This window comes from Notolabrus celidotus, chromosome 22 (genome assembly GCF_009762535.1).
Source record: "Notolabrus celidotus isolate fNotCel1 chromosome 22, fNotCel1.pri, whole genome shotgun sequence".
NCBI lineage: Eukaryota > Metazoa > Chordata > Actinopteri > Labriformes > Labridae > Notolabrus > Notolabrus celidotus.
This window is the reverse complement of record NC_048293.1, coordinates 22,022,542-22,041,654: the sequence shown is the minus strand read 5'-3', so window position 1 is coordinate 22,041,654 and position 19,113 is coordinate 22,022,542. Positions and strand designations below refer to the sequence as shown.

General features: G+C 43.4%; 1 protein-coding gene across 1 annotated transcript in view; it reads left to right on the top strand.

The window, feature by feature from the left end:
- The window catches only part of eipr1 (EARP complex and GARP complex interacting protein 1), a 78,954-nt gene extending 66,613 nt beyond the window's left edge, over positions 1-12,341 (top strand). The window contains exon 9 of the mRNA XM_034675598.1: positions 11,876-12,341. Within this exon, the coding sequence (XP_034531489.1) occupies positions 11,876-12,050 (175 nt within the window). The 3' untranslated portion in view covers positions 12,051-12,341. The remainder of the gene's footprint in view (positions 1-11,875) is intronic.
- Positions 12,342-19,113: the final 6,772 nt, after the last annotated feature.

The window sequence follows — 19,113 nt, the reverse complement described above, 5'->3', positions numbered from 1 at the left end:
AACTGTTCACAAGACTTTCAGCTATCAACACATGTTTCACTTCTTTGATACCTTTCACAGTTTCACAGATTTCACTGTTCAAAAATTCATCAAATTTCAGCTCTTCCCTCACTTTAACATTGGTGTGTGTGGGGTGGAACTCTGGTGAGCAGAGTGAGAGGTTCAAAACTTAGAGTGGGCAGGCTGGGAAAAAAATGGGACATGGCCTCTGAAAAAATTGCTAGAAAATCCACAAATTTCACTCCACATACACAAATAAGACATCAAAACGTTCCCTGTCTTCTCCTGCTTCTGTCAAAGAGGTAACCAAAGGAAAAGATTGTATCGTTGAGCCAGCAGGTCACCAACTGTCAGAGAAAGTCTCTCTGCTCGGCCATCTGCCGTAATGTTAAATATTTCTGGAGGGCAGCACACGTTTCACTTTTCTTAACTCGCTGCCCTGACTGCATTTCTGACTGTACAGACATGAAAAACACATCACTGTGTTCATCAAAGTCTTCTGATGCTCACGGTTTGATCCTTTTTCTGATAGCTATTACGGTTATCGCATAGTGTTGGCATTTGTAGACCCTAATTTAGTCCATGAATCCCATTCTTAATCAACTGTCCCAAAGCAGTTACACAGCTGGTCCCATCACAATGGAAACAGTTAATGACAGTTGGAAACAGTTAATGACAGTTGGAGACACAGGTGATTCAGATGACCTCATCAGTTCTGACTGACACAAAGACACACGCACACACAGGTGATTCAGATGACCTCCTCAGTGAGTGACAAACACAAACACACACACAAACACACACAGGTGATTAAGATGACCTCATCAGTGAGTGATAAACACAAGCACGCATGCACACACAAACACACACACACACACACACAGACACACAAGCAAGCACACACAGGTGATTCAGATGACCTCCTTAGTGAGTGACAAACACAAACACACACACACACACAAACACACACAGGTGATTAAGATGACCTCATCAGTGAGTGATAAACACAAGCACGCATGCACACACAAACACACACACACACACACACACACACACACAGACACACAAGCACGCACACACAGGTGATTCAGATGACCTCCTCAGTGAGTGACAAACACAAACACACACACACACAAAAACACACAGGTGATTAAGATGACCTCATCAGTGAGTGACAAACACAAGCACGCATGCACACACAAACACACACACACACAGACACACACAGACACACACGCACGCACACACAGGTGATTCAGATGACCTCATCAGTGACTAATAAAACACAAACACACACACAAACACACACAGGTGATTAAGATGACCTCATCAGTGAGTGACAAACACAAGCACGCATGCACACACAAACACACACACACACAGACATACACACACACAGACACACACGCACGCACACACAGGTGATTCAGATGACCTCATCAGTGACTAATAAAACACAAACACACACACACACACACACACACACACACACACATACAAGTAAGACATTTCCATAGTTTGTCAAGCAGTTTATAGGTGCTACTACTTCTAACACTTCAACTTCTTTTTAATTTTTCCACTTTATTCACTTCTTCTCCTTTTTCACTTTTTCTCCCTTTTCCACTCCTTCACCTTTTTTCCACTTCTACTTTTTCCACTCCTTCAACTTCTTCTCCTTTATCCACTTCTTCCACTTCTTCAACTTCCTCTCCTTCCACTTCTTGTACTTCCACTAATTCAACTACTTCTACTAATCTTCCACATGTTCAGCTGTGTTTCACAGCTTTCAGCCTTCAGCTTCAGCATTTCAACGCATTTGCTTTCAGGAAATGCAACCTTTCTAGTTCTGAATAATTATGTTGAAATGCTGAGCATTTCAACATATTGTTCTTCTACTTTATTATTATTTTTCCACTTCCGTGACCGCTTTCACAGCCTTCAAATTTTGACCGATTTTAACCGTTCAACTTTTAAACTATTCAGCTTCCTCACCATTCGCAGGCTATATCTTTTCACATATTTAACCCTTATACTTTTTGAATTATTCAACTTTATTTAACCTTTATTTTAACATTGAAACAGATGGGGCGGAATCTTCAAATCCACTTCAACTTCTTCAACTACTACAGCTCATAGCTTCAGCATACTTTCACTTATAGACTCCATTCAATCTTTAAACTGTTCACAAGACTTTCAGCTATCTACACATTTTTCACTTTTTTGATACCTTTCACAGTTTCACAGATTTCACTGTTCAAAAATTCATCAAATTTCAGCTCTTTCCTCACTTTAACATTGGTGTGTATGGGGTGGAACTCTGGTGGGCAGAGTGAGAGGTTCAAAACTTAGAGTGGGCAGGCTGGGAAAAAAATGGGACATGGCCTCTGGAAAAATTGCCAGAAAATCCACAAATTTCACTCCACATACACAAATAAGACATCAAAACGTTCCCTGTCTTCTCCTGCTTCTGTCAAAGAGGTTACCAAAGCAAAAGATTGTACCGTTGAGCCACCAGGTCACCAACTGTCAGAGAAAGTCTCTCTGCTCGGCCATCTGCCGTAATGTTAAATATTTCTGGAGGGCAGCACAAGTTTCACTTTTCTTAACTCGCTGCCCTGACTACATTTCTGACTGTACAGACATGAAAAACACATCACTGTGTTCATCAGAGTCTTGTGACGCTCACGGTTTGATCCTTTTTCTGATAGGTATTACGGTTATCGCATAGTGTTGGCATTTGTAGACCCTAATTTACTCCATGAATCCCATTCTTGATCAACTGTCACACAGCAGTTACACAGCTGGTCCCATCACCATGGAGACAGTTAATGACAGTTGGAAACACAGGTGATTCAGATGACCTCGTCAGTTCTGACTGACACAAAGACACGCACACACACACATACTCAAACACACACAGGTGATTCAGATGACCTCATCAGTGATTGACAAACACAAGCACGCATGCACACACACACAAACACACACACACAGACACACACGCACAGACACACATTCACACACAGGTGATTCAGATGACCTCATCAGTGAGTAATAAAACACAAACACACACACACACACAAACATACACAGACACACATATACACATAGGTGATTCAAATGACCTCATCAGTGAGTGACAAACACAAAGACACACACACACACAGGTGATTCAGATGACCTCATCAGTGAGTGACAAACACAAGCACGCAGACACACACACACACACACACACACACACACACACACACACACACACACACAAGCACACACACACACACACACACACACACACACACACACACACACACACACACACACACACACAGGTAAGACATTTCCATAGTTTGTCAAGCAGTTTATAGGTGTTAATACTTCTAACACTTCAACTTCTTTTTTAATTTTTCCACTTTATTCACTTCTTCTCCTTTTTCACTTTTTCTCCTTTTTCTACATTTTCCTACATTTTTCCACTTTATTCACTTCTTCTCCTTTTTCACTTCTTCTCCTTTTTCTACATTTTTCCACTCCTTCACCTTTTTCCACCTCTACATTTTCCACTCCTTCAACTTCTTCTCCTTTTTCCACTTCTTCAACTTCTTCAACTTCCTCTCCTTCTACATTTTCTAATCCTTCTACTTCCACTAATTCAACTACTTCTACTACTCTTCCACATGTTCAGCTGTGTTTCACAGCTTTCAGCCTTCAGCTTCAGCATTTCAACGCATTTGCTTTCAGGAAATGCAACCTTTCTAGTTAATTCTGAATTAAAAAACATCATGTAACCGGGGCCAATGAGATGGTGTGATTCGTTGACACGGTAACAGGGAATGTGGGGGGTGGGGAACTCACTGTGACTATGATGTCATATGTGAGATATGACATCATAGTCACAGTGAGTTCCCCACCCAAGATCAAAGGACAGCACCCTGAGCCAGCTACCTATACCAGTTTCAGAAACTGCAATAGTTCACCCAGCAGGAACAGATTTAGAGCTGACCGTATTTACGTCACGAGCATTTCTCAAGTTGAAATTGATCGACAGCAAACAAATATAGCAATGAACACACCAAGAGAACAAGAAAGGATGGAACAACAATCAAATCTGGTCACTATAGACACACTTTGCCCAGTTGTCTCCATGTTCCTGGACCAGATCACGTCAGGAACGTGGGAAAAAGTGCAGACGGGGTGTATAGACAAGGAGACAAAGACTATCCTCACGAATATGTGTGTGGATATCCTTGAAACTTTTGCCAAATCTCTCCTGAAGTTGTTAAGGAACAGTGTAACAGAGGAGGAGAGAGGATCCCAGAGGAGCCCTGAAGTATCGGTGGAGGAAGTGTACAAGCGTCTGGGTAACCTGGGTGAGATTGTCACACGGACTGTTGCAGAGGTGCAGGGTGTAGGTAACATCTGTTACGCAGGTACACAGGAGATGACGGAGCTTCTAGCCACAGGAGTCGCAGAGAGAGTAAACTCCAAACTCTCGCAAAGCTGCAACGGAGAAGTCGTCGAGGAGCACAAGACTTCTCCAGGTATGGCAAAGAGGTTGGCATTCCATTTCAAGAAGATCTTGAGGAAATGTGCAAGAAAAATGTCCAAGATGCTTCCAAGAAAGAAGAGGTTATCCACACCAGAGCAGGAAGAGGAGAGGGAGGACGAGACTTTGGAAACAGAGGTTCAAACAGAGGAGGAAGAGGAGGAGGAGGAGGTCATGTCAGTCAAACAGACCCCTGTAACATCTCTGAAACAAGACACATCAAGCCGTTTTCTGCCTGATGTCAGTGCATATCATGCATCAGTTGAAGCAGTGAAGAACATATTGGACGAACAATGGAAAGGGATAGCTGCTGTTGATGGAGAGAGTCTGATTTCAGAGAAAAAAATGGGGCAGCTTCATTCAAGTTCCTTCGAGGATTCAGAAGAACTAGCAACAGAGATTGTTGATATCCTAAAAAGTAGCTCTGAACAGGACGTGGTTAGCACACTGGATAAACAGAGCAAATCAAAGACAGTGACACCAACCAAGATATCACTCAGGAAGAGGCTCGCCAGCAAAATCAAGGCTCTCTTTTTCAGAAGATACGCCAGAGAGTCAGTCCTGAACGTGGTGACTAAACTGAGTGACAAGCAAACCTCAAGTCAAAGAGAGAAGCAAGAGGGATCATCAGTAATGAATCTTATTGGTTCTGTTGATGAAGTCGTGAATTACATGATCTCAAAGGTAGCTGAGGAAACCGAAAGCAGTTCAACAGAATTTTGCCTGTATGAGAAACTTGCCCACAACATTTCCAGCGGCAAGCATGATAGTGCTTCTGAAAGGCTGAGTGAAGTACTGGCTGATTACCTGATGCCTGGAGAAGACATTGAAGTAAAGTCTCAGGTGGAGATCCGGACAGAAGTCGAAGGTTTCATGAAGCGGATGAGGAACTGGCTCAGTCAGCAGGTTAAGTGCAAAGGAAAAAAGGGCAACATCAGTGTGGCTGTGACACAGATCTCGGAGGTTGTGAGCATTCAGGAAGAAGAAACGAGTGATCCGAAAGAAGAGAAGGAGACTTTGACCAGCGTCACACCTAAGAGTAAGGAAAGCCAAAGGTCAACACCAACACACAGAGCTAGCTTGACATTCGCCCCTGAGCGTGCAGTACCCCAACGGTCCACAACTGAGCGTGGAGTACCCCAACAATCCACACCAGAGCAGGAAGAGGAGAGGGAGGACGAGACTTTGGAAACAGAGGTTCAAACAGAGGAGGAAGAGGAGGAGGAGGAGGTCATGTCAGTCAAACAGACCCCTGTAACATCTCTGAAACAAGACACATCAAGCCGTTTTCTGCCTGATGTCAGTGCATATCATGCATCAGTTGAAGCAGTGAAGAACATATTGGACGAACAATGGAAAGGGATAGCTGCTGTTGATGGAGAGAGTCTGATTTCAGAGAAAAAAATGGGGCAGCTTCATTCAAGTTCCTTCGAGGATTCAGAAGAACTAGCAACAGAGATTGTTGATATCCTAAAAAGTAGCTCTGAACAGGACGTGGTTAGCACACTGGATAAACAGAGCAAATCAAAGACAGTGACACCAACCAAGATATCACTCAGGAAGAGGCTCGCCAGCAAAATCAAGGCTCTCTTTTTCAGAAGATACGCCAGAGAGTCAGTCCTGAACGTGGTGACTAAACTGAGTGACAAGCAAACCTCAAGTCAAAGAGAGAAGCAAGAGGGATCATCAGTAATGAATCTTATTGGTTCTGTTGATGAAGTCGTGAATTACATGATCTCAAAGGTAGCTGAGGAAACCGAAAGCAGTTCAACAGAATTTTGCCTGTATGAGAAACTTGCCCACAACATTTCCAGCGGCAAGCATGATAGTGCTTCTGAAAGGCTGAGTGAAGTACTGGCTGATTACCTGATGCCTGGAGAAGACATTGAAGTAAAGTCTCAGGTGGAGATCCGGACAGAAGTCGAAGGTTTCAAGAAGCGGATGAGGAACTGGCTCAGTCAGCAGGTCCGAAAGTGCAAAGGAAAAAAGGGCAACATCAGTGTGGCTGTGACACAGATCTCGGAGGTTGTGAGCATTCAGGAAGAAGAAACGAGTGATCCGAAAGAAGAGAAGGAGACTTTGACCAGCGTCACACCTAAGAGTAAGGAAAGCCAAAGGTCAACACCAACACACAGAGCTAGCTTGACATTCGCCCCTGAGCGTGCAGTACCCCAACGGTCCACACCTGAGCGTGCAGTACCCCAACGGTCCACACCTGAGCGTGGAGTACCCCAACAATTCACACCTGAGCGTGCAGTATGCCAACAATGCACACCTGAGCGTGCAGTACCACAACAATGCACACCTGAGCGTGCAGTATGCCAACAATTCACACCTGAGCGCGCAGTATGCCAACAATTCACACCTCACACCCCCAAACTCCAAAACTGGGACAAACTGACCTGTGAAATCATCGTGTTGGAGCTGTCACAAACGATCCTGAAAGATCTCCCCATTGACCACACCCACAGCGCCTACAAAGCCACCGTAGCCAAGTTGACCAAAATGCTCTGGGAGGAGGTAAGAGGCTCGGAAGTTAATGTCGATTTAAGTTCAGCGAACTTGAAGAAGATCTGCAAGAAGGTTGCCAAGGAGCTGTCTAACAAGGTAGGTGATACGTTGCTCTGGAGGAGCCTGCTGTTACAGACTCAGTCATTCAACGAGGTTGTGGTGGAAACTCTGACTAAACGGCTTTTCCCAAAGAAGACCAGCGGCATCAAAAGGTTTTTCACAAGTATATTCAGACCGTTCACTTCCCTCTTCAAAGGCAAGTAAAGAATCATCGGGCCCCAGGGTGGGTGGGTGGGATAGACCTTTTTTACAGCTGTCCTTTTGTGTGGTAGTGTGCCTTCGGGTTCCTTCTACGACAGCTGTGGAAAAGGTCTACTGGGGCCCCCACGTCCGACCTCGTCCAGATCCAGAGGAAAGACTTTAGATAGCAGCAGTGCCACCCAGGAGTACATGTGAGCCCGCATGTACTCCTGGGTGGTAGGGTTTACTCCGAGTACTTCGGTTTCCTCCCAAAGTAACATCAAATGTTTAAAAAAATAAAAAATAGAAAAAAAAATTAATTTCTCAACTTAATTTTTTCAGAATGAAAACAAAATGTTTTTCAAAATAGATAGGTCTCTTATACTAAATTAATCTGAGTTTTTGGTTTTCCTCTCACAGTTTCATCAATTGTGAAAAAAAGCATGAAAGGTTCTTAAAAATAAAAATAAAATAAGCTTTTAAAAAAATATTTTAAATATGTATCCCAATAAATGCACCTCTCATCCGAAATGTATTATCAAAATATTGTCATTTTTTAATCATTTCTTTAAATGGTTCCTGCACACATTTTTAAATCAATTGTAAGACTTAATGAATGTCATTTTTGCTCAGGCAACTTAAAAATTCATTCATACATTTTTGTCGTATCTGTTGTAACATTTTTTTCACAAAATAATGTAATTAATAAACAAAAGATTTACATTCATTTTACTTCACCAACACAGTCAGGGCAGAGCTTCACCTTGCAGCAGAATAACAGCAACACACAGATGTGGCTTATTAGAACTATTATTGATATCAAATATTAGAATCATATACTACATTTTGAAAAGCAGAACTGAGTTTCATGTGCCGTATCTAATACACAAATCTCAGGAAGTAGGGTCCGGTCCAAAGTTGGAGCTGCTTCTCGATACCCGAGCCATCTCATGAAACTTTGCTGTGATTTCCAAATATGCATAAAAATGCAGCTGCTATCAGTCATCTGCAGATTAAATCTGCACTCCCATATTTTGACACTCAAAATGATAAAGCACAGATGTAAAACATTGAGAATATGTTCCTGTCACAACACTTGAGGTGTTTTCCTCTGCAGCGTACGGCCTTATTTTGTTGAACTGAAGTGATATCATCTGTAATAGTTACCATTCAGTCATTTTCCACCACCATCCATTACAGTCCCATTCCCCCTCTCATCCATAACTACTCAACGACACACTCTCATCCACAATTATCAACCCTTCATCCTAATCACCAGCTCTCAGCTTCAGTTTTAACCCCTCCACTGCACTTATTGACCCCTCTCGTGTGTTCAGTACGTGTCCACTCCACAGAACCTGGACACCACACACAAAACTCCTCCAGAGCTTATTTTCTAAACTCCTACTTCAACAGTTTAATGAAATGTTTCAGAGGATTGGGCATGTGGCTGTGTTGGTATTTACAAAAATACAACTGAACTCTGTTTGAGGTTATTTCAGTCTCTGCTCCTGGAAGTATTTATTTAAAAAGAGAGAAGGAGAGACTTCATGAACTGGTTGTTGAAAGTGTTTTGTTTTCCTTTTTTTGAAAAGGTTTTATTCAGGGCAGCACGGGCACAACTAAGATATAATCTTTGTCTTTTTCATGAAATCTCCTTTTGTCCTGGCAGATCTTTATTTTGAGTTTTCTGTAGGTTTTACTGTGCTCCTGTGAGTGTTTAGGATTACTAAAAGCATCCTCTCTGATTGTAAAGTAAACCGATAAAGACACCACACATTTTTTATTAAAGCTCCTGTGAGGAACTTTCTGTTTGTGTTGACTTTGGTGCCCCCCTGTTGACTAACTGATCTTGCTTATTTTATCCTATACATGTGTAAATTATATTATCTCCTCCAGCTTTTAACTAAAAGTCAACTATTTCACTCATTAAGAATAATTTACTTCAGAAAATGGGTTTTTCTTGACGTGCTGTCAATCACCTCGTCTGACACCTACCCTTTCACAGCGATTTCAGGCTTTAAAGGTGACATATCATGCAAAATGGACTTTTTAATGGTTCTCTACCTGAAATATGTGTCCCTGGCATGTCTAAAAACCCCCCGAGAATTAAAAAAATCCATTCTGCCCCTGTTTTGATTTTTACACCTTTCTATAAATGTGTGTGAAACGAGCCGTTTCAGACTTCCGTGTTTTTGTTACGTAACAACAATATCCGGTCTGTGACGGAGTCAGAGCTCGGAGCTTGTTCAGCCCATAGACTGTATAAAATAATACTGAATCCCCCCTCCGTTTTTCATTACCTGCACACGTGTGCTAACAAGGAGCTTAGGAAGGAGGCATGCTATTTGTTGGCTGTCTTAATAAACACAAAGGTCGGTTTTACTCCCCACGTCTGCAGATTTGAAGATCTAGTGGATGATTTTTATTTGTCATTGAAAAGTGCTAGGGCTAATTAGCATAGCCACATAGCTACATGTTCATAGCTGTAGCTGTAGCTGTAGCTGTGTACCAAGACACACTGACAAATAAAACAACAAGAAACACTAAATCTGTTACCAATCCTTCAGAAAGGTCCTGCTGCCTTTCTGGCAGAGATCGGTTTTACTCCCCACGTCTGCAGATTTGAAGATATAGTGGATGATTTTTATTTATCATGGATAAGTGCTAGCGCTAGTTAGCATAGCCACATAGCTACATGTTTGTAGCTGTGTATCAAGACACACGTCTACATACTGATAAATAAAACAACAAGAAACACTAAATCTGTGACCAATCCTTCAGAAAGGTCCTGCTACAGGCGCCTCTCCGTCAGGATCAGATTCTGGATCAGATTCAGAGGGTTGAAGTAACGTGATCTCTGAGCAGCCGTTTATATTCAGCCAACATGTAAACATTAGATCAACGTGCCGGAGAGCCGAGGGCACATTCACTTCCTGAGGGGGCGTGGTCAGAGGGAAAACCGAGTGTTCTGAGGAGGACTGATGAAGAGGGATTTTCAGGCAGGCCAAAATCTGATTTCAAAGTGTTTTTTTGAGCATAAACTTTAAAGACATGTTTTGGGGACCTCTTAGACCAATATATTTTGATGAAAAAAGCGTGATATGTCACCTTTAAAATAACAAAACAGAAATGATCAATACCTTTTCTAACAATCTTCTTTGCTTTTCTAGGTCATAAAGAGGCATCACTGTTAACTTCAGTCCATTTCATGACCACTGAAAAATTCCTCATAGGAGTTTTAAAGTAAAGTAAAATACATTTGAGGTGTCATATCTAACATAACAATCTAAATATTTATCAGTGAGCCTCTGTTTGTCTGTCTGAAAAAGCCCTGCACTAACATGATGCAGTTCTCCATCACAGCCAGATTTACTTTGCTGCACTGGGAAACTTTTGTACACAAATTAAGACCTGGCGTTGCATTTGAGCACGGCCTCCTCACCACATTCAGATTAATAAATGCCGATCTTTGACGTGGAAATGATCGAACACCCAGTTTTCTGAGAAATGAAACTAATGCTGATGTGTTAGATACTGCAGTTCCAAGAGGCTTGCTGCAGAAGCACCTGAAAGCACATACACACCCATTCAAAGAAACAACTCATCAGTTTTGGAGATATTAAGGTTATGAGTTTCACATAATTAAGGGTACAGCTGACTTGACTGACAGGCAGAGAGACACTGTAGGTAAAGCCTGCCTAAACTCCACCTCTTTACCTCTTGTTGCCGACAGAAGGTTTGGTGGAGTCAGCTTTACAATATGGTGACTGAAAACGATAGACTTCAAAACTCCTTCTTTTTAGCACCTCTCTACATGCTCATCTCTCTGTCTTCTTCTCTCCTCCCTCATGCAAAGGGAGGAGCAGGGGGAGGTAGATGTGTACAGCGAAACCTGGCGGGGTCAGTGTTGCCAACTTAGCGACTTTGTCTCTATATTTAGCGAGTTTTCAGGCCCCTCTAGGGACTCTTTTTTAAAAAAGCGCTCGTTCTTACTCATCGAGCAATTGATGCTGCTGTGAGTCCCTCCGAGCTGCATTCAGAGCAGGAGTCGTTAATCCCTCAGCATCTAGACTCTTAATGTATCAAGCATGTACGAAGACACCGCTGGCTGATCCCGCTTACTGTCTCTGTTTGGTCCATTTAGATAGTTGATGTAGATTGTATACAATAAACATCTTGAAAATGTTCTGGTTGAAAAATGTAATGTTTTACTTTGATATGTTGTAGGCTCCTAAGTGTAGTTATAAACATATTTAGGGTGTTTTTTAACCTCTTTTTCTCTCTCCCTCAAAGTTACCTGTCTCTCCTACAGCGTCCATTACAATTCAAATATGCAAATTAGGCGATGATGTAATTTAGCGACTTTTAGGACAGCCAATAGCTACTTTCCTCACTGAGGAGTTGGCAACACTGGGCGGGGTGAGCTCTAGCTCTGCAAGGGTTCTCGGCCTGGCTCTGCCTTCACTGAGTCTTGCAGAGACGGAAAAATGCATCACAGTCTTCTGTAACAGATATGATGAAACCCTCTCTCAGTCCCTGTCACTGACCTCTCTGTGTTTGTGTTGTGTTGTGTTTCAGGGGTAAGGAGCCTCTGAAGGACAGCGTGGTGTCGACCTACGAGGAACACGAGGACAGTGTGTACGCAGCGGAGTGGTCGTCGGCCGACCCCTGGCTCTTCGCCTCACTCAGCTACGACGGACGCCTCGTCATCAACAGAGTCCCACGTGCCCTCAAATACCGCATCCTGCTCTGAGGGAGTGTACAGGTGATCTGAATGTGTGTGTGTGTGTGAGAGAGTGTGTGCGTGTGTGGATTGTAAGAGTGTGGTAACATATTTTTACGCATCCTTTGCAACAAAAAAAGGCTGCTAACAGACATTCCTTTGCGTCACAGTGTGTTCTGTGCAAACTGCATGTGAAGGCAGCATTGATAAAGACTGTGTGTCATGTACATACACTGAAGTTTATAAATACACATATGTGCCACTGACATCTGTAAACCATAAACATGCTGGATATCTCATTAAACAACTAATACTCCTGAACACAGTTGTGATTTATGAGTATCGGCGGGAGCATCGTAAGCTCGTGTACGAAAGTTTTATCAGAGCTGCTGGAAATGAGAGACTCATGAGAGCAGAACATGTGTCGGAAACAATGAGCTTAAAGACCCAAAATGTTATAAGACCTGAGGGGCAGCGTACACAATCTCTAAAAATAGTACTACTTAGAAACCACATTGCTTCGCTTTGAAAGGTCAAGTTACGCCAAAGACGCAGCCAGTTAAGAGGACGCCACACGGAGGTGTAACAGAGGGAATATGGCTTCATCAGGTAAGTGTGCTAAAAGTGAAATCAATGAATGAGTATGTATTTGATTCAGTTATGACAGGTGATCATAATCGATGCTAAACCCGATTGAAAAGTACGATTTGATGAAGCAGGAAGGATGCACGACAGTTGCGGGTCATTTTTGAAAATGACCAGCACGTTATTTCCGAAAATTAGCAAGTTTGTCCAAAGGTCAACAATTGTTCAAATAAACTGTTGTATATTTTACATTTCACATGTTAAAGGTGACATAGTATGCTCTTTTTCATCAAAATATATTGGTCTAAGAGGTCCCCAAAACATGTCTTTGAAGTTTATGCTCAAAAAAACACTTTGAAATCAGATTTTGGTCTGCCTGTAAACCCCTCTTTTTCAGCCCTGCTCAGAACAGGCTGTTTTCTGTGTCTGTGCCTTTAAATGAGAATGAGCTCTCTGACCACGCCCTCTCAGGAAGTGGATGTGGCCTCGGCTCTCCAGCACGTTGATCTAATGTTTACATGTTGGCTGAATATACACGGCTGCTCACAGACCCGCGTTACTTCAACCCTCTGAATCTGAGGCGCCTGCAGCAGGACCTTTCTGAACGATTGGTCACAGATTTTGTGTTTCTTGATGTTTTATTTGTCAGCATGTCGACGTGTGTCTTGGTACACAGCTACGAACATGTAGCTATGTAGCTATGCTAACTAGCGCTAGCACTTTTCCATGAAAAATAAAAATCATCCACTAGATCTTCAAATCTGCAGACGTGGGGAGTAAAACCGACCTTTGTGTTTATTAAGACAGCCTACAACTAGCATGCCTCCCTCCTAAGCTCCTTGTTAGCACACGTGTGTGCAGGTAATGAAAAACGGAGGAGGAGTTGAGTTGTATTTTATACAGTCTATGGGCTGAACAAGTGCCGAGCTCTGACTTCCATTACAGACCGGATGGCGTTGTGACGTATGAAAAACACTGAAAACTGAAACGGCTCGTTTCAGCACACATTTACAGAAAGGTGGAGAAATCAGAACAGGGGCAGAATGGATTTTTGTAGACATGCCAGGGACACATATTTCAGGTAGAGAACCATTAAAAAGTTGATTTTGCATGATATGTCACCTTTAATGTTGACGTTTGAATTCTTGACCTGAATCAGGTTTTCGTGATCCAGTTCCTCTTTGAATCCAGACGTTAATAAAAAATTGTCGTAATTGGTTACACCAACAAGTAACCCTGGTGCTGATATGTAAAAGTTTTAAAAAGTTTAATACTTTAGGGTACTGGAATAAGAAGTTAATAGATATTTGTTTTATCAAAAGTGTAAAGCTAGCTTAGATGATATTTACGTGGTTTATCGTCCTTTTAAAACCTGAGCCGCTGATTAAGGATACTTCTGTGACATCACTTGAAAGAAGCGGGGCTAAATGAAGACATGCATCGCTCATCCCGTACAGAAGACGGACTGCAACACTCTGTGGAGTGATTGTACAGTATACTTCCATAAACACACTCTCTTTCTCTTTTTTTGGACTGTTAATTCACATAATAAAATAAATACTTTTCCATCTGCCTCTTCATCCTCACACTCTTTCCTCTCCCCTTGCCCTCCTTTCACCATCCCTCTCTCTTCCCTCTCTCTCCCCCCTCCTCCCTGTGCTAGCCGCCGTCTCCTCCTCCATACAGTGTGTGTTGAGGCTGGTCGATAGTGACAGTCAAAGCCTCTGTTATGGCAGACACCATTGACAGGCCTTTTAATTGCAGCTTGACTCTATGCATCACACACACACACACACACACACACACACACACACACACACACACACACACACACACACACACACACACACACACACACACACACGAGTGCCCAGGGAGGGGTGCGGGCACTTCATTAGCTATGCCAGTCGAGGCGGGCGGTGCTGTGGCTGAATACAGAGTGTATTCGTCTATCTAATCAGAGAAGCTGCTCACACATTCACACACACACACACACACACACACACACACACACACACACACACACACACACACACACACACACACACACACACACACACACACACACACACACACACCAACACACACACACATGGACAGAACCCTTCATACACTGCAGTCAATTATTGAGAGGGGGGATCAGGGTGGAGAGTTAGAGAGATGGTGTTAAGGTAATCGCTGAATCTCGCTCATCTGGAAACCTGTGATGCTTGTCACACACACACACACACATACACACACATTTTTACGTCTCTATCATCTTAATATAGTTTATGATGCTGTGAATGATTCTGTGCATTATGAATAGAAAACCCAGCCAGCCTAATAACTGGAGCTCACATTGCGAAGGTGCATCACAGTTCTGTCTGTGTGACGCTGCACAGACGCAAACACGGTCCAGGTTCCCATGATGACCCCTGTCCACAACGAGGAGCGCGTACAAGAGCATCGAAACTGGACCGTGGAGTGATGGAAAAAAGGAAGGAGGCTGCATGTGGAGTTGTCTTGGTCTCCGAATCGAGCATCAAGTCTGATCTAAGGAGGCCCAACCTTGTAGCAGCCAGGACTTTGAGGGTTTTGCTGGCAACGTCTTGGTGCCAGATACCACACAGACCTTCAGAGCTCACCCAGGACCACTGACACCTTACATGATCTATAGAGAGTCGGTGTTAACATGGAGGAAGCAGGCTTATAGTGTTTTGTCTTCACTTTTGAGGCGCTGTCATGCTGTCCATCGTTTCATTCAGTCTTTGCACCCTGATTCCCTGACATCCTATTTAACGCCCGACATTCTGCCTCTGCTGCAAACGAAGCAACATTTTTAAAAAAGCGACATCGTCTCCTCTGGACAAAAGCCAGGAGATCTATGTTGCTGTCGTCACTGATTAGTCACTGCAGCGTGACATCTCCTCTCCACCCACAGCCTCCACAGACTCGGAGCGCTGCAGCGACATGAATAATCCAGCCTGTCGTCACCTGCTCGTCATGTGACCGCGCCGCTCTTACGTGCCAGCCGCCTGGGCTTCCTCAGGTCATGAACCTTTTGACCTGGAATGAGGAATGACAGCGTTGTTGGGGCTGCCGGCAGCCTCACGTGAGTTAGTGCACTCGGCTGGAAAGACGCTGGCATGAAACGCAGGGAGAACGAGTGAAATATTGATGTTGCTGGGAAAGAGGAGGATGCTGTGTTGTACTTTTAACTTTGTAGAAATATATGGAGGCGTTTGCATCCCAGGTTCTGGTCTGAAATAAAATGAGAAGAAAAAACTACAGAGACATATTGTTCAGGATGAATCATTCAGAGAACAGTGTGCACAGATATCTATATTTATTTGTTCTTTGCATTGTGTCTCTGTAAATGCCATTGATGCTAGCAGTTGTTTTTTGTTATTACTTTATCCTTTATTCTCTCCATCTCCACACATCAAGCATATCATCTCCGTCTAACACAGGAAACACAGCCCACCTCTCCTGAAACAAAAGTGAGTCTGTAACACCTTGAATGGTGATAATTGTACCTGAGGGTCACCTGAGTGTCGTCCTCAAGCTGAGGAGGCGGAATTGGATTCAGCTGCAGCGGAAATGAAATAAAAAAATTTGATTTCACTTAATTATTTATTCATGTTAGGGATGCAATATGGAGCCACCTGGGGTGTGTGTGTTTGGGCGCGTGTGTGTGTTTGTGTGTGGGGGTTTCAGGTGATTAATGCCTCAGAGAGTTTGGCTCATTTGCATGGAGGAGAATTTATATGACCCGTTGAAATGAAATTTATGCACAAACACGTCGCTCTCCACAGGAGGAGGAGTGAGAAAGACAAACAAAAGAGAGAGTGACTCGGAGCGGGAGAAGGGCGCTTCAGAGTTCTGCAGGAGACTCTTAAAGTAGTGGAAACATTGGCATGAAGGAGGAAGGTATGTGGTGGATCGTGAGTGTGTGTGCTGGAGGAGGGGAGCATGAGAGAGTGTGTTCAGTCCTTACAGTGGGAGACAGATTGAGATGCAGAATCATGCAGATGAGCTGTCTGGAATTTGACTCCATAGAAAAATCAAGTTTGAGATCTGTGAACGCGCAGAAAATCAGAGGAAACATTAGCTTACAAGAAATAGTTTGCAAAAATAGCAAATATTTACAGCAGCGTTACTTAAGACACAACAATATTTCAGGAAGATTCCCAATGCTGTCTGCTCGCACTTCACACACCACTTTGGGTTTAGTAGTGCTGGGAGCTCGTGGACGGCGTCTCCAAAACAGGCCCGTGTAGCGCTTTGCATTCTCGCAGATGCTCTCGACCAGCTCGGGGTCCTCCTCTGCCACATCCTCCAGGTCCACAAAGAGAGACACCGGCTCCCTGTGGGCCAGAGCCTCCATATTTGAAGACCTTCTTTCCATTATCATCCTCTGAGTAAAACTCCTGAAGGAATCTTTTGCACTTTTCTGTCTCAGACGCATAATCCTTACGAGCCATGGCTGCATACGTGGACCCTCAAGTGACATAAACTTGATCCCAAAAACCTTTTCGGGGAGCAGCTAACCAAAGCAGACTTATTTACACTGTTTAGTCGGTTAGAAAGTACCAGAGTCCTGGATTTATTCAGTTGCAGCTTGCGGTTCTCTCCAAGAAGTGGCCGTTTAAGTCTTAAAAGTGAGGAACAGTTCCTAAAGTTGCTGTTTTTGAGTCATTCGAATCTGTCTTGCCATCGCTCGTTGCTTTTTATTGAGCCTCCTCATAACTCTGAATACGGTAGTTGTGCATTCGACAATCACAGAATGTTTACGTCTTCCAGTCACCTGATTTAGGATCAGAGGATAAAAGACAAACCGACTGAACCTTTTATTTCTGTATGTCACTAAATATCTGATAATCAGTCAGCATGTGCATGCAGCATCAGGGAGACTGCGTACTTGTTCCCAGATCTTTGAAAGTAGGTTTTAAAATGATTTAGTCGTACAACTATAAGAATAGTTCCTCCAATTCCACATTCAGAAACCCTTGGATGCTGACAAATGAGCATTAAAGTGAATAATTCTATTGAAGGTAACATTAGACGAGGTGAGCAGGACTTCTGCAGGAATATTGTCGTTGACATTTCTGTCTTCGTTAAGCTCTCCTTCTTCTCTTTGACGTTGACTTTAAACATGAACGAGTCAAATGTCTCAGCTTTGAACATCGTGTCTGTTATCTCTACCTCTCCTGGTTTCAGTGACTTTATAGAGATCAGCAGCTCTGGATTGCAGGACAGGAGATGATTGGGGTCCAGTAGCTCCTCAGGCTGCTCTCACATCTGTCCCAAACTTTCAAGACCAGCCTGAGACCACACTAACGTTTTTACCACAGTGTCAACAGGCAGAGGGGGAATGTGAGGGACAGAGTTGATGTGTATGATAAGGCTATCTCTGGTGTCGCTCTTGCTGTTTAGGATTGATCACTGTGATGAATCCACATAGTCTACGTCGAGCATAGGGTTCTTCTTTCTTTCTTCAACATTTAGATTATACGTTCTTCACCCACTGCGTGTTCAAAGATGTAAAATAAAGCATTAGAAATAAGCAGGGATTTATCTTCCATGCTTTAACATCCATTCATCGTTAGCCTACTTGCAGCTCCAGTTTCCTCTTTGTTAGTACATTTCTCTGGGCTCTGTTGTGGAGGAACCCCAGATGAAACATGGCCCCTTCACTTTTGATGTTAGCTTGCAGCGTGCAAGGATAGCTACTTAACACCGACAACCACCCTGTAGTCAGAGAAAAGCTCCTGTGTGTCCTAAGCTACTTATTTACTGCCCTATCACTTCTGCAGGAGATAAAGTGCTTTAGGAGCGGGCGAACAGAGACTATTAAGCCATCTGTAAAACTACAAGAGGGGTCTCTATCTGGGGAACGCTTTCCAGAAAACCCCAACAGTCCTGCATGTTTTTAAAAGTCGGGCTGATTTGCATATGTTCTCTTCATGCTGCAACTTCCTGATGCTAAACTCTCTGAGACCCCGAGCAGTAAATATATTAGCTCTTGCAGATTTCTTCACCTAATCTAATGTCTTTAACAAAAGCCACAGTGAGCGGCTGCCACACTCTTCCCCTCTGATATTCACCCCTTTTAAACCCTCCACCCTGTTATTACACACACTCACTGCAGAGCTGTTTCCGGTGTGCTTGATATCATTCAGCTCTGCCTGGCTGACCGACCCTCCTTTCTTCTGGGGTGAAAGAGAGCACAATGGATGAGGTGCTATCGTGACGCCACACGCACCTCACTCCCTTCTCCCAGCTCATTGTTCTTCAATTACTGAACAAGCACACGGGGCGGATCTGGCGTTATTTATGGGTCCTTGCCACCCGGACGTGCATATAATTACCTCTCAGAAGCTGTAATCGTACTCATTTCTCATGTCCGGTGAGGACATCCTCTCCTGCGCCCTCGTGGCATCTCCATGGAGAGGAAGAGCCGCTGAAGGACGTCACAGGTGGTGGGTTGCCCTTTGGATTGCTGGAGGTAATCACACTACGACTG